General features: G+C 46.8%; 1 protein-coding gene across 2 annotated transcripts in view; it reads left to right on the top strand.

The window, feature by feature from the left end:
• LOC119174057 (putative 4-coumarate--CoA ligase 2) overlaps positions 1-13,476 on the top strand; it is a 210,988-nt gene extending 197,512 nt beyond the window's left edge. Inside the window, exons 8-9 of one of the 2 annotated variants that reach the window (XM_037424836.2) lie at positions 1,713-1,970; positions 13,284-13,476. In XM_037424836.2, the coding sequence (XP_037280733.2) occupies positions 1,713-1,970; positions 13,284-13,411 (386 nt within the window). In that variant the 3' untranslated portion in view covers positions 13,412-13,476. The remainder of the gene's footprint in view (positions 1-1,712; positions 1,971-13,283) is intronic. The other variant, XM_037424837.2, reaches the window with a different exon arrangement.
• The last annotated feature ends 264 nt before the right edge of the window (positions 13,477-13,740 follow it).

Here is a 13,740-nt window from a genome sequence, read left to right as displayed (position 1 = left end):
CATGGATGGAAAGGCGTCGCCTCAAATGACAGTGGAGGACGACGGAACACATCAGCACAGCTCAATGGATATAGCTCACAACTTGGCGCGGGTGGTGAAAAGCTTGCTTCAACTCCTGGCGGGCAATTTCGGTGAAATATGCGACATGTTTGGGTAGGAGGAACACAGAGGACCTGAAGTTTGTCACGGATTATTTTCTTGCTAATTTGTCGCAGGCAATTTTCGCAGACGGCAGTGTTCTGAGCTGTGGCACTTGCTGCCATGCGTTTCGGCAGGCGGTCAAAAGGCCGGCATCATTCTTGCAGGGCGCACTCGATGACTCGCTCGCCTCTATTAGGAATTCATCTACTTTTGTAGGCGGATTTCGTACAAGTACAGTGAACACTGGTTCCTTGACGCCACCATTAGGTGACACACCTTTTCCGCCTCGAGCTTGTCAGGATCAGATTGTCAAAACAGATGGATCATATCCTGTGCGTACATGCGGCCGTTCTCTTGGGGTTTTGCACGTGTGACTTAATCAGTTGCTGCCCATGATCCTGTCGGTCTGATTTCAAAAATGTATGAAGGATCTTTCGACAGAAATATACCCAAGTATGAAAGGTAGCCTCATGGTTCTCCTACCACGTGTGAGTGCTATTTAACAATGCGAAATATGCACGGCAAAGCTTCTGTTGTTCGCTCCAGTTATTGGATACAGTGACGCGCTCGAACTGTTCGAGCCAATCCTTGACATCCGCATAATTTTCCCTACGAAAAATTTCAGGAACGCGAGGATGTTCAAGATTCACCTGGAAGGATAGAGGTGTGTGCGATTGAAGGACAACTGTGGATGTGGTAAGAGCTGTCATGCTGGTAAAAGACAGAACACGTGCGGACTCCAGATTCAGGCGCGGTAGGCGCCGACTCAATAGGTGCACTGGAGTGGTAACGAGGATTGAGGCTCTGGACTAAGTTAAATGGTCCGAGCAAGGCTGTCCTGCATCACGTTGTAGGCTCCATCATCTCCACTAGAGAGACGACGTGAAATTGCGCAAGCGAGTGTTTCTTCTTCGTTCTTTGCATAGCCCTTCATGGCGCATTCACAACTACTAACGCCTTTCTTCCCACAAGCACGTGATAATATATGTAGATAGATACATAGCACTAATAGTCACACGGTCATGCCGACTAGTATATATTTAGTTTAGATGCATATCTAGTTTATTTTTGTGAATTGCCTCTATGGCGCGACAAACCTTGTCTTTATAATTTACTGACACCTGGACCGCATACGACAATGTGAAACTGTAGCACCAGCACTTTTTCATAAAGCATGCAGCTTGCCAAAAGTGGCATTCTCGGTTATTAAATTGTGCAGTGCAGCCGACTTATAGTCGCGTAGAACTTTTGAAGGCACCGGCGTTTTGGCTAATGCTATTGCTAGGCGCTATTGGCTGCACGGTGTAATAAAAAAGGAAAACTTATTTTTCTAACTCTAGGTTCTCACGGGTGAAACGCCGTTATAGACGCTATGCAATGCATTCAAAATTACTCACGAATGCCTTCGGGGAGGTGGGGGCATTTTTTTTTTCATTGGGGCTATTTCTTTAGTCACGAAGCGAATTGGCTGCTGCGCTTAAGTCATCTGGGCGGTGCTTCTCCTGTGTTCTAAAGCTGTTCCCGACTATAGACGTCGCAAAAACAGAGGAATGTATATTCCGGTTTTGCAGGAGACATCGTGTACTATGACGAGAGTGGCCGCTTCTACTTCGTGGACCGCATGAAAGACATGATCAAGTGCCTCGACCAGCAGGTTTCTTCCACCGAGCTCGAGTCACTGTTACAGAGTCACGAGTGCGTCGCTGACGCGGCGGTGGTAGCCATACCACGCACAGAATACGGAGACGCGCCGGCTGCTTTTGTAGTGCTGAAAAATCCGACCACCGCTTCAGCGGAAACAGCCAGCGAGCTGAAGGCGTACGTCGCAAGTAAGTGCTTGTATGGTCCAATGAATGCAGCTAAGGCTGCAATAGATCACGTTACAGGGCTGCTAGAGTTTTTCATGGGTATCGGAAGGGCTCTTCATCAGTTTTGCATTGTGCGGATACAGTGCTCTTTGTTTACAGACCAAATCGAGAATGAATATTTCAGACTTCACTTATTTCGTTATGGCATTTTTCTAAACATTTATCCTACATTAAAGCTGTTTGCGGGAAATTATTGGTGAAGAAAAAATTCTATGAAACGTGCTGCTTTTTGACGTGCAACGTCGAAAAAAAAAAAGATCAAGTGAGAAAAGAAAAAAGAAGAACCTCGACATTCTGCAAAAGGAGAACCTGAGTTCGGCCTGTACTGGGTGCTCACAGTTAGACGTCTTGAGCACACAAAAAAGACGAAAAGAGAAAGAGGTACAGCAATCTCTTTTCCGGGGGCTTAAAGGAAAAAAAGTGTCGACTATGTAAGCTTTACAATTTTCAGTGATGTCAACCTAAATATAGTACTTAACTCATAAATAACTCTTCACTAGGCTTTTGAGCGGATGTAATGGCACATCTGAGCATGTCATAACACACTACATATTATGCTTCGTCTTTCACATGCTTGCTAAGACTCGTTGCTTGGCTAGTTGGTTGGGGTTCATCATTTATAAGGGTATAACGCACCATAACAACGACACAAAAAGAGAAACGCACACACACACAGTGCTAACTTAGAACTATTGTTTTATTTGCGCTCACACATGCTATATATACAGTAACAGTGGACTGATAATGCTTAATAAAACAAGTTGAATGCCTAGCAGTCGTGTCGTCGTACCTTCCTGTGCCCTCGCCTTTTTTACTAACCAATAAAGATGACGGATACTCCATAGAATCGCATACAAGTAGGTTTACCGGGCTTAAAAGTAACTTCAAGGCGGCGTTGTAAGGAGCGCGCGTGGGATTGTAAGGTGCTAGGCTTTTGGGCTTCAATGTTAACGTGCGAACAGCGGCAGCAGTATTATGAAGACACTTTATTTTTTATAGATAGGCCATATATACACGTTTTCTATGCAATATTCTGCATCAAACAATGAGATATCTCCACCAAAATAAGCGACAGAAATTACCCTAGCTTTGATCACTGCCTTTTTTTCGTGTTTTGAAAGTGCAGCACGTTAAGGGGTCATTAGGGGTGATGGCTGGCGCTCCAAGTGAATTCACACTACATTCTTATTCGTCGGTACGTGGCACTGCCCTAATTCTTAGGGTGTGGAGATTGCGCTGATGCCTCTTGAACGGCCAGATTAAAATTCGTCAATTCTTTTTGGAAGCTGAGGAACTATTTCGCCCTTATTAAGCTGGTATACTATTTCACTGTCGTTTTTCGCTCTATATCATCCTTACTGATATATACTTAGTTGTTACCAGGTTATAAGAAACTCATTTATAATGGTCTTGTAGTCAACTATGCAATAAGGCATTCAGTAAGGTAAAAAGAAAAAGAAATATACAAACCACGAAGCGTTAAACCTGAAAAACTTCACAGATATAATGCCACTACAGCGGAAGCTAATCAGACTCTTATCAAACACACGTGGACCTTTGCGCCTTCGTGAAAATTCACACATACGCCCAACAGTAGGGATGCAGACTTACCATGTTCTGTAGCGCGCAGTGATTATAAGAACCCTAGCCTCCGACGGAGAGATTGGATAGGAGTTATCCGGTTCTTGGGGGAAAAAAAAGTAGTAAAAACAGACTGTAAGAAACAAAGATGAGCCGCAAGGGGCTATTGAATTTAGAAAGCTTATAGCGAAAACTGCCGGTAACAATAAATTCACGTTATTACTAAACCTCTCACCTACCTCTCACGCTCTTGTACGTGAGGATCATAGCAAATGAGCCATAAATGCCTTGGCGGCGCAAAGAGTGGTGCCATTGTGAACTTCGATTTAGCCACGTAGCATAGTGAGCAGCCAATCATTGCCGGCGCAGCTGCGCAAGCAGGTGCTTGGTGAGTGGCGTCACCACAGACATGAGCAAATGGAGGGAGGGGGCGATGTTCATCTCCTTTTTCGCCTGGCTGTGTGAGACTTTGCAGTGCCCTGGAAGAAGGGTACCAGCAGATTGAGCCAATGCCGGGTTATTGGATCTTCAAGGCTCCCCCGCAGAGGCAACACACCCGTTCAGCCCTACTTGAAACAGGCTAGGCGTGTTCCCTTGGAATGTTCCAGCCAGGGGAAATCGGCTGTAGCCTTTGATCTATATCCGCCTTATTTTCGTCCTTTTCAATATTTTTGACTTTACTGTCCTTTGCTCTTTTCAAGCTAGTTCCATTATTCGTGGCGGCAAACCTAGATCTTGTGTGGCCATCTTACCTACGGTAAACCAAATTTGATTATATTGACCATGTACAGTTGACGTTCGAATCTCTGTCGCGTCTCGCAGCGTTCCATGCAATGATGGCCTGGGTGGTGGGTGGTTGACTGGGTTGTTAATTACACCCCTCAGTTCATGGATATATCGAACGCTTTCTCACTTGATGCCCCCGAAAAGCAGGGGCTAACCAATGCACTCAGTTTCTTACAAAACAGAAAAAATAACTTTTCAAAGCAGCACGTCATTCACTAGAGAAACACGGTTAAGAAAGCAACTGACATCTAGCCATTCATTCTTGGTGTCCAGATGCATCACAGAAAAAAATAGGTATTGCTTACAAGGTCAAAAAAATGGCAAGTGGAGATATAATATATGTAGCCAAGCATAAGTTCCCGAGCGAAAAGCTTCCCGACCTTTTTGCAGCTGGAGTTTGCACTATCTCGGATACACTCCACAGAGCCATGAACACCTTCAAAGGTGTAGTCTCTGACGATAACCTCTTGCACCTAGCCGAAGAAGTTTTCTTGGATATGTGGAAGAGCGAAATAGTGATAAATGGTAAACTTGTGAGAATCAAGCGCATTGACAAAGAACTTGCTACAGGAAACGCTCTGCTCACATTCGCCCCCATTGCACATCGCGAAACAAATGCAACAGGTTATCATAAGTTAAGTGAGCGGAATATATCCCGAGCCCACGGTGCTATTACAGAAATGCCAGAGATTCGGCTATGGTTCCCAATTACCGTGGCCAATTCACGTGTCCAAAGTGCGCCACTGCTGGACTCTCCAGAGACCCTGAACCGCAAGGTGGAGGCTGAGGCCCACTGCGGGAACTGCGATAGTGTTCACCCCTCCTAGTGTCGAACGTGTGCAACATAGAAAAAGAAAAAAAATTAAATATCGACAATCAAAGTAACAGAAAGCATAACTTTACAAGAAGCTTGTCATTAAGCCTCAAAATATAACGCAAACAAGCAACTGTTTACAAATGTAGTGCAACAAGGGCACTACGATGACCTCAGGCAGCCACCAATGCCAGGCACAGTATGGCGTGGCACCTGCCATTGCCTCCTCCCCACCGCCACGCTGGGAGCAGTTGGGATGGTCGACTAAAATTTTTGTTCTAATATTCTTTCATAGTTCATAAATTTAGCCATTACTCTATTGATTGGTTTCGACGTGAACTTTCAATCGATTATTCGACATTTTCGCGGGTTGCTCTAAAACCGGTATCTCATCGTTGAAAAATAATTTTTATTTTACCTTGTCCGAAGCCTATCGGACACCCTTGGCGTCATCCATTGGCACATTTGGAGCACTTCGGGTAATGCTTTTTTCTGCTTCATGCGGGGCAAGTCTACTCCATTGGCAGATTGAGAGTGTTCCCTGTATATCCCATTGACAGATCTGGAGCAGCTCTATAGCTAGATCTACTCCATGGAGCAACTTATTGTACTACGCCAAAACCGGTCGACTCGACCGGAAATGTCTTGAAATGGTGCCGAATTTTGGCGCGCTAACGAACGCCGGTCGCGTCAGTTACGCCTAGCATTGGAGCTCACCTTTCGCTAGCGTAGAATCGCTGTGTCCAGCATGCCCACTCATACAAGAAAAGATTGATTGATCGACTGATTGATTAATTGATTGATTCATTGATTGATATACGTGTTTTACCATGCAAAAACCACCATATGATTATAAGAGACGCCATAGCGTAGGGATCCGGAATTTCCGACCACCCGGGGCTCTTCAACCTGCACCCAAATCTGAGCACACAGGTCTACAGCATTTTCGCTTCAATTAAAATGCAGTCGCCACAACCGGGATTCGATCCTGTGACCTGTGGGTTAGCAGTCGAGTACCTTAGCCACTAGAACACCGCGGCGAGGCATGCAAGAAGAGAGACGCGCGCATCACGTTCAATTCTGACCCTTCTATTTGCTTAAGAGAGAGTGCGTGTCTTCGATTGGCATATTTCTTTCTGTTTCCCTGCGCCAGAGTGAAGTGCTCTGGCACAGACTTCGTAGGCTACACCGAATCTGCCAATCGATGACACCACCAGAGAACACATGTGCACAATTGCGCCTTCATGGAAATCTGCACTTAAGCCTTATGAACGCAAGGCAATTGTCGTCTTTGGATTATGTCATAGATTCAGGAATATTTCCCCATCTCCCAAGGATCATTAGGAAGCAGTTAGTATTTCATCAAAACCGGCCCACTCGACCGCATCCAAACCAGAAGCGCTTGCGAGGACTACTCTGGTAAAAAGGACGCACTGGAAACATGCACTGATGTCGAGGGTAGAGAAATCCCGCGAGAGACGCAGCAGTGAGGAGGCGAAGAGGAAGAGAATAAGCCTGTAACACTCTGGGAAGGGAGAGGGGCAAGCTTTCTGCGTTTGTCTGTTAGATATTGCCGAAGTCATAAATAACACTACAAAGCTGTACTGACGTAATCTCTAGCTTCAGATACATAGCTTAGAACAGGCCATAGGAACAGACATCTGCGAAAAGTAGAATAACATGAGTTTTTCCCCCTTCCCCCAATAAATAAAATGATCAGCCATCGTGCTATACTTTCAGATATTTCATCTCGTCGTTGCCCTAACTCGGTGCATCACGCACATCTTCCAGGTTTTTACTTCCGGAAGCATAATAATAATAATAATAATAATAATAATAATAATAATAATAATAATAATAATAATAATAATAATAATAATAATAATAATAATAATAATAATAATAATGGGAAAATATGTAAATTTAATGTCCCGAAACCACCATTTGATTATGAGAGACGCCGTAGTGGAGGGCTCCGGTAATTTTCACCACCTGGAGTTCTTTAACGTGCACCCAAATCTGAGCACACGAGCCTACAGCATTCCGCCTCTATCGGAAATGCAGCCACTGCAGCCTTGATTTGAACACGTGACCTGCGGGTCACCAACCGAATACCTTAGCCACTAGACCAGCACGGCGGGGCTAATAATAATAATAATAATATATTAATAATAATAATAATAATAATAATAATAATATTATTAATAATAATAATAATAATAATAATAATAATAATAATAATAATAATAATCTGTTATACATCCCAAAACGATGACATGATTATGAGGAACGCTGTACTGAGGGACTCTGGAAACGACTACTTGAGGTTATTTAGCGTGCACATATTTCTGATTCTACCGAGAAAGTGGCCGCCGCGGCAGCATTAGATCCCCCAACGTTCTGGGGTGTAAGGCGGGGTGACCTGAGCGTCTCGGGCAGACGACCAGCTCTGAGCTCACTCTACGGCAGGCGTGGCATGCAGACAGTCCAGAGCGCGTGATAGCAGCGTTGGTGAAATAATTGGCAGCATATTCACGGAGTGAATGATGGAGAGTGGGGTGAAGTATTCGTCCATCCATTCGTTCTTGCTTCCGTCCGTCCATGCGTCCGTCTGTGTGACCGTCCATGCGTCCATCCACCCGTCCGTGCGTGCGTCTGTTCGTACGTCCGCTCTGGGTTCTTCCATGCATCCACCCCTGCGTCCGTTCATGCGTCCATCCATGCATCTGTCTGTTTGTCCGTTCGTCCATCTATCGAACGCTCCAAGTACCACCATCTCAGATCTTTTCATCATATATTCCCCATATAGAAGCACCGCCATCCAGCGGAGATCTTAAGGACTAAACGAGAGGTGGAACACGCACACTTTCTTACGGCTTGCGCTTCGGGTCTATTTCCCACCTTTAACCACCTCGAGTTCATGATATATGTGTTTAGAAAAAGTTTATTCTACTTTCGGCATCCTTATCCATACGAGCACACACCGAAGGCAACAAGCATCGTCAACTGCAAACCTGTATCGCGATATGGTCTTGATTATAAAACCATTGCTTTAGAAAACACCTTGTGTCTTTCGTTAAGGAGCTGGCGTATTTCGTTTTGCTTTAGAAACATCTGGCGTCTTTTCGTTTTGCTTTTAGAAAACATCTGGCGTCTTTCGTTGGTTTTTTTTTTCAGCAATCAACGGCGTTTACAGCAATCAACAGCAATCACGGAGGTAAACAATGGCTGCTACTGAGTATGGGAGACAGCAGAAGTCGGCTTTTAGCTAACACTTACACTTCTGCTTCTACTAACGTTTCCTACTGGAACATGTCAATGGCTACTAATGGGGAATGAGAGATAGAAGAATTTGGCTTTTAGTTGACGCGCACGCTGTGAATTTTTTTTTATTGTTCAACGACACACAGGAGAAATTTCCCACCGGCCCCACCTTGCAGGTCAAAGCGTAAGACTGGTTACATACTAGGACGGGACGCGGGACGAACGTGTGCCGCTATAAGCAGCTTCGCCCCTAAAATGGCTACAGGAACGCGCGTGGTGTTGGAAATGCACGTGGGAGAAGAAACACCGCGTGCGAGCACGCTAGCGCCACCACTCAGTCAACATTTCATTTGGGCAGCGACGTCAGTGTTTGTCGCGCTATCTTTAGCCAACTTAACACTCGCCTCCCTCAGATGTGTTCGTAGGCGTATTGTCCCTTTCGGACAACTTCTTTCGTGCAACCTGCAGAATAGAAAGTTCCACCCTCAAAGGCCGCAAGGGCACACACGCAGAAATCCCGTGCTGCTCATTTCGCTTCTATGGAATATTGAAGATAAATATAAAGAGGGGTGCTTTCCAGAGGCACTCGCGTCATGGTGGCGACGCGGCTGCGATCAGATACGTCGTGAGCGCGATGAAATCGAATGCGAGACATTGTTGCCGCTCGGCGATATCACTTTTATTTCTGCGTGAGTGTGTACATGTCTGTGCAATAAAGCAGACAGGTTAATTGTACTGCACCTCGGCAAGAGCAAACGTGGTGGGCGTAGCGGATCTTTAGCACGGGCATCTGTCACTCAAAGTGACCGGCGCGTGAACTCGGATACCAGCTTAATAATTATGAGAAGGCCCTGCTTTGCGACTGAGATGGTGCCAGCGTAACTGTCCAGCGTTTATTGTGGTCAACGCAAGCGGCAGTTTCTTAGCATATAAATAATGTGGTTAGTTTACACAACTTGTGCGAGGCTGAATAGAGAAGCTTGAGATAACCTAGCTTCATGCAGATAAAAGTATGCTGTTTTTTTCACCATTATCAGAAATCGCCCTCGTGATTTATTTTAGGTATTGATTATCTAACTGCTCTCTCCGCCGTTATAGGCACCGGACAGTGAACCAGAGGGCGCAACGGAGCTCTTTGGGCCACCTCAGCATTGTTGGTACCGACCGCCAGGGATACTTAGAAAATGGAACGCTCGCTGAACAGAGTGACACGCTGAAGTGTCAGTGCCCTTCTTGGCACGTTTGCAAAGAACGCTTCCTGGGCGCTTAAATAATCAGCCGTGACCTCTTGCTCACCACTAAAAAAGAAAATGATATGCACGTGCAAGTTCGGTTTTGCTGCGTCTACTCGCTAGGCTACGCATTGGAAGACTCTGTTTTGCTGCGCCACCCGCTAGACTGTGTGTTCTGGCGCTACCATCAGATGTCGTAAACTGCATTGCCGGGTGCCTATAGACTGTTCAGCCGGTTGTCTTGATCTTGGTATGCCTCTACTTTTCGATCCGACCGACCCACCTCAAAGCCGTCTCTGCTGCATCAATTTCGTACGCCTTCCTGCAAAATATATTAAACATGTCGACCGTTCCACCTGTACATAGTTGCGCCAATCTGTGCCGTGATGTTTGCGCATGGCGTTGCTGTCCCGCACACGATTTTGCAAATTGGTGGAAACCGCACAAGCCTTCCTCTTATCGATTCCGCCCTCACTGCCCAAATTCTTTGTTAAAGTTTGTTTTGACCAAAATTACTGCCCTACAAGACCATACTGTTTACTGTTGAGCCCTTGAGAGTGGATGATTGCTGCACCTCAGACCATGATCCAACTCTATCATGGTCATCGGGCGTCGACGTTGAACGCATGGTGCCATCAGACCTAAGTCCTGATCAATGCGAGTCCCTCCGTCATGTTCTGGAGTCCTATGATGGCCTTTCAGACTTCGCCAGCATGTCCTTAAGCAAAAGTATTGTTGTTACTCATCACGGTAATACTGGTGACGCGAGTCCCACTCATCGACGTCCATACCGTGTTTCCGCATCCTAGCATACAGTCGTACAACAGAAAGTCAAAAAGCTGCCCGCAAAAGACATAATCGAGTCCTCGTGCAGCCCCTGGGCCTCTCATGTCGTCTTGGTGAGAATTGAGGATAGAACATGGCATTTGTGTGTAGATTATCGGCATCTCCGCAAAATTACGAAAAAAGATGTTTACCCATTGCCTAGAATCGGCGATGCCCTATACTGCCTTTACGATGCTACGTATTTCTTCACTATCAACCTTTGATCCCGCTATTGGCAGATCGCTGTCGATGAGATGGACCACAAGAAAACCGCAATAATCACTCCCGACGGTCTTGTATCATTTCAAGGTGATGCCCTTTGGTCTCTGTAATGCCTCAGCTACATTCGAAAGAAGAATGAAATCATTGCTCCAAGGGTTCAAATGGTCTATTTGCTTACGTCACCTAGACGACGTTATCGTTTTCTTGCCCACTTTCATCGCCCAACTTGACCGTTTGCCGGCAATTCTTCACGTTTTTCATTGAGCCGGACTTCAATTCTACGTTTCGAAATAGCACTTCGCTCGTCGTAAAATGACCTACTTGGCCACTTCATCCATGCCGCAGGAGTCAATCTAGATTCCGAAAAAAATTGCGCTGTTACGGAATTTACTGTTGCAAAATTTACAATTGACGTTTGTAGTTTTCTGGGGCTGTGCTCTTATTTCTGATGCTTTGTTAAGAATTTCACAACTATTGCACGCACACTCATGAACCTCCTTAAGAAGGATGCCCCCTTTTCTTGGGGCGCTGATCAAGCCTCATTGTGATGAGTGAAGAAAACGACAACGACGGAAGTGTAGGGCAAGGCGCGTGTAATGTGCGCGTGAGTGTCAGCGAATCAGCTGATGACCTGTGGTGGCCAATAGAGGTGGCGTGCCACAATTGGGCCACGGGCGACCATCACGTGGCAGTGGGCTTTGTGGCTGGGGACGAGCCGAACCAGCGGCAGACGGGAGACAGCAGGCCGAAGCGTCGGACGCAGGCAATCCAGGTTCCGGCCAGGGAACGCGGCCGTCCACGCTACTGCCGTCCAACTACCAGCTGGAGTGGCGTTGCCGGCACGAGTACTGCATCTCGGGGCGCGGCCTGGCCTGCTGTTCTCCTCCTTGCCGAGGGCATTGCGGATCTCGGCGAGGCGTCTCCGCGGTCAGCCGTTCAACACAGCGATGAACGTGGCCTGGCTAATGGTCACGGTTGCGTCGAGCATCGCGTCTCGGCGCACACTCTTCGCTGGACGGGCTGGCCATTCCCCGCATGGAGCATCGCGTCTCCGATGCGGGTTGACTGCTCAGTAGTCGCACCCATGTCATCAAGCGCCGGTGTCACCAGAGCGTCGTACATCGGCAAGGAACGAGCGAGACGTTCTGCCGGGCGAGACGCGGGAGTGCGCACAGAGGAGCACGGAACCGGGCGAGGTCCAAGGTGGCCGTGGATCCAGGTGCCAGGAAAGTTGCTGGCTGAATCTAGGATCGCCGAGCGGTGCCGAGTGATGCGCCAGACTCGGATGTGGGCCAGGAGCTGATGAGCTGCAGTGTGCACCCGAGGGTACCTGGCGGTGCCCTGGCCAAGAAGAAGGAACGTGCGGAAAAGAGAGCTCGAGCGTTGAGGCCGCGAAGGCAGAGGAAGCGGTGCGCCGCTCGAGAGGACGAGTTCCTGGCAGCGTTCCTAAGCCGGACGTGAGACCCGTACGTGTCGGCCAGGTCGAGCTCCGGTGTGTCTGTTCAAGGTCTAAGGACGGGGCCTGCCAAACGGCTCCTGCCTGGGTGCAGTGGCCGGGAGCAGGTTCGTGGGCGAGGCCTACCGGGTGTGGTCCTCGTGAGCCGTGGCCTGATCCTGGACCTCAGGAGTTGTGACCCTGACTGCTGGGTTGGCCGCGACGTCCGACTCAACGGCACTGCACACGGTAGCGTATCCGTGCGCCGTCAGCCGTTCCACCCATGCCATGAAATAAAAAGTTCATGTTAATCCTTTCTCGTCCGCTATAAGCAAACATAGTGACGAACGTCCCTTATCCGTCACACTCATATTGTTTCCAACTCACGTGCTTCCTTACAACACCACCAATTTCAGCTTATTTCAATCTGTCGGCTTCATCCGATGCTCGCACTGACGCTTGTGGGTATGGCATAGGAGCAATGTTATTGCACCACCTACATGGATGTCACCGTGTTATAGCCTATGCAAGCCGACTGCTATCTACCGTCGAGTGCAACTATTCAATCACCGAGCGTAAGTGTCTCGCTCTTGTGTGGGAAGCCGCCAAGTTTCGCCCGTACATATACGGGCGCCCATTCCGTGTACTCATCGATCACCACATGCTTTGCTGACTGGACTCACTCTAGAATCTCACAGGAAACCTCGCTCGTTGGGCCCTACGTTAACAAGCATACACACCGTAACGTACAAAACAGGGTGGTTTCTGCTTAGCACGTGGCCTTTGAAACATTCTTTTATTTACATTGACCAATGTAAGGTGTACTAACCAGGTAGTTGTTTTAGTTGAAAAGCGAATTTTTACCCTGGTATTGCTATTTAGGTCATGCTTGCAACCAGCTGTCTGTTCTTGACGTGATACCTCTTGCTTATGTTTTATTTTATTACCGAAATGGTGTCATTACGCTTTGAATTGAAATCCTTCGCTACAGAACGGCGACCATCACGCAAGTTTTTGATTTCCTGACACATGGTATAGACAGTGCGGTCGCGAGGAAAGAATACGTGCTAATGTTTGGTGACATAAAAGATATCCTGTCTTTTTCTCTGTTGCAGAAAACACGGAAGCTTACAAGCACCTTCACGGTGGTCTGACATTTGTTGAGAGACTGCCGAGGAACGTCAACGGCAAAGTGATGAAGCAGCACTTGAAGCAGTTATACCAAACAGCAACAGTCCATTAGGAGCGCACGCGCATGTGCTAAGAGATGTCTAGAGAAAAAAATAAAATCTAGACCTAAAACACACAGTTATGTTGAATAATTTCTTGGAAGTAATATTTTTTTTTCCTATGACTGTGCTCTACGTGAAGTTCGAGTGATATCTCCGGCATTACGTATCCAATATTACTAATACTATATTAAAGTGAGAAATATCTATGGACTGATTGTAACGCTTGGTGCTCTTTTTAAGAAGCAGTAAGATTCGCTGTTTTGATCTGTTCATATCTTGTAGCACCTCCTGTTATCTTAGAAATTGTTGTCATTGATTGATGAGAAGAGCGTGAGAAGCG

Source organism: Rhipicephalus microplus, chromosome 5 (assembly GCF_043290135.1).
Source record: "Rhipicephalus microplus isolate Deutch F79 chromosome 5, USDA_Rmic, whole genome shotgun sequence".
In the NCBI taxonomy this organism is placed as follows: Eukaryota; Metazoa; Arthropoda; class Arachnida; order Ixodida; family Ixodidae; genus Rhipicephalus; species Rhipicephalus microplus.
This window is presented reverse-complemented; position numbering and strand designations above follow the sequence as displayed.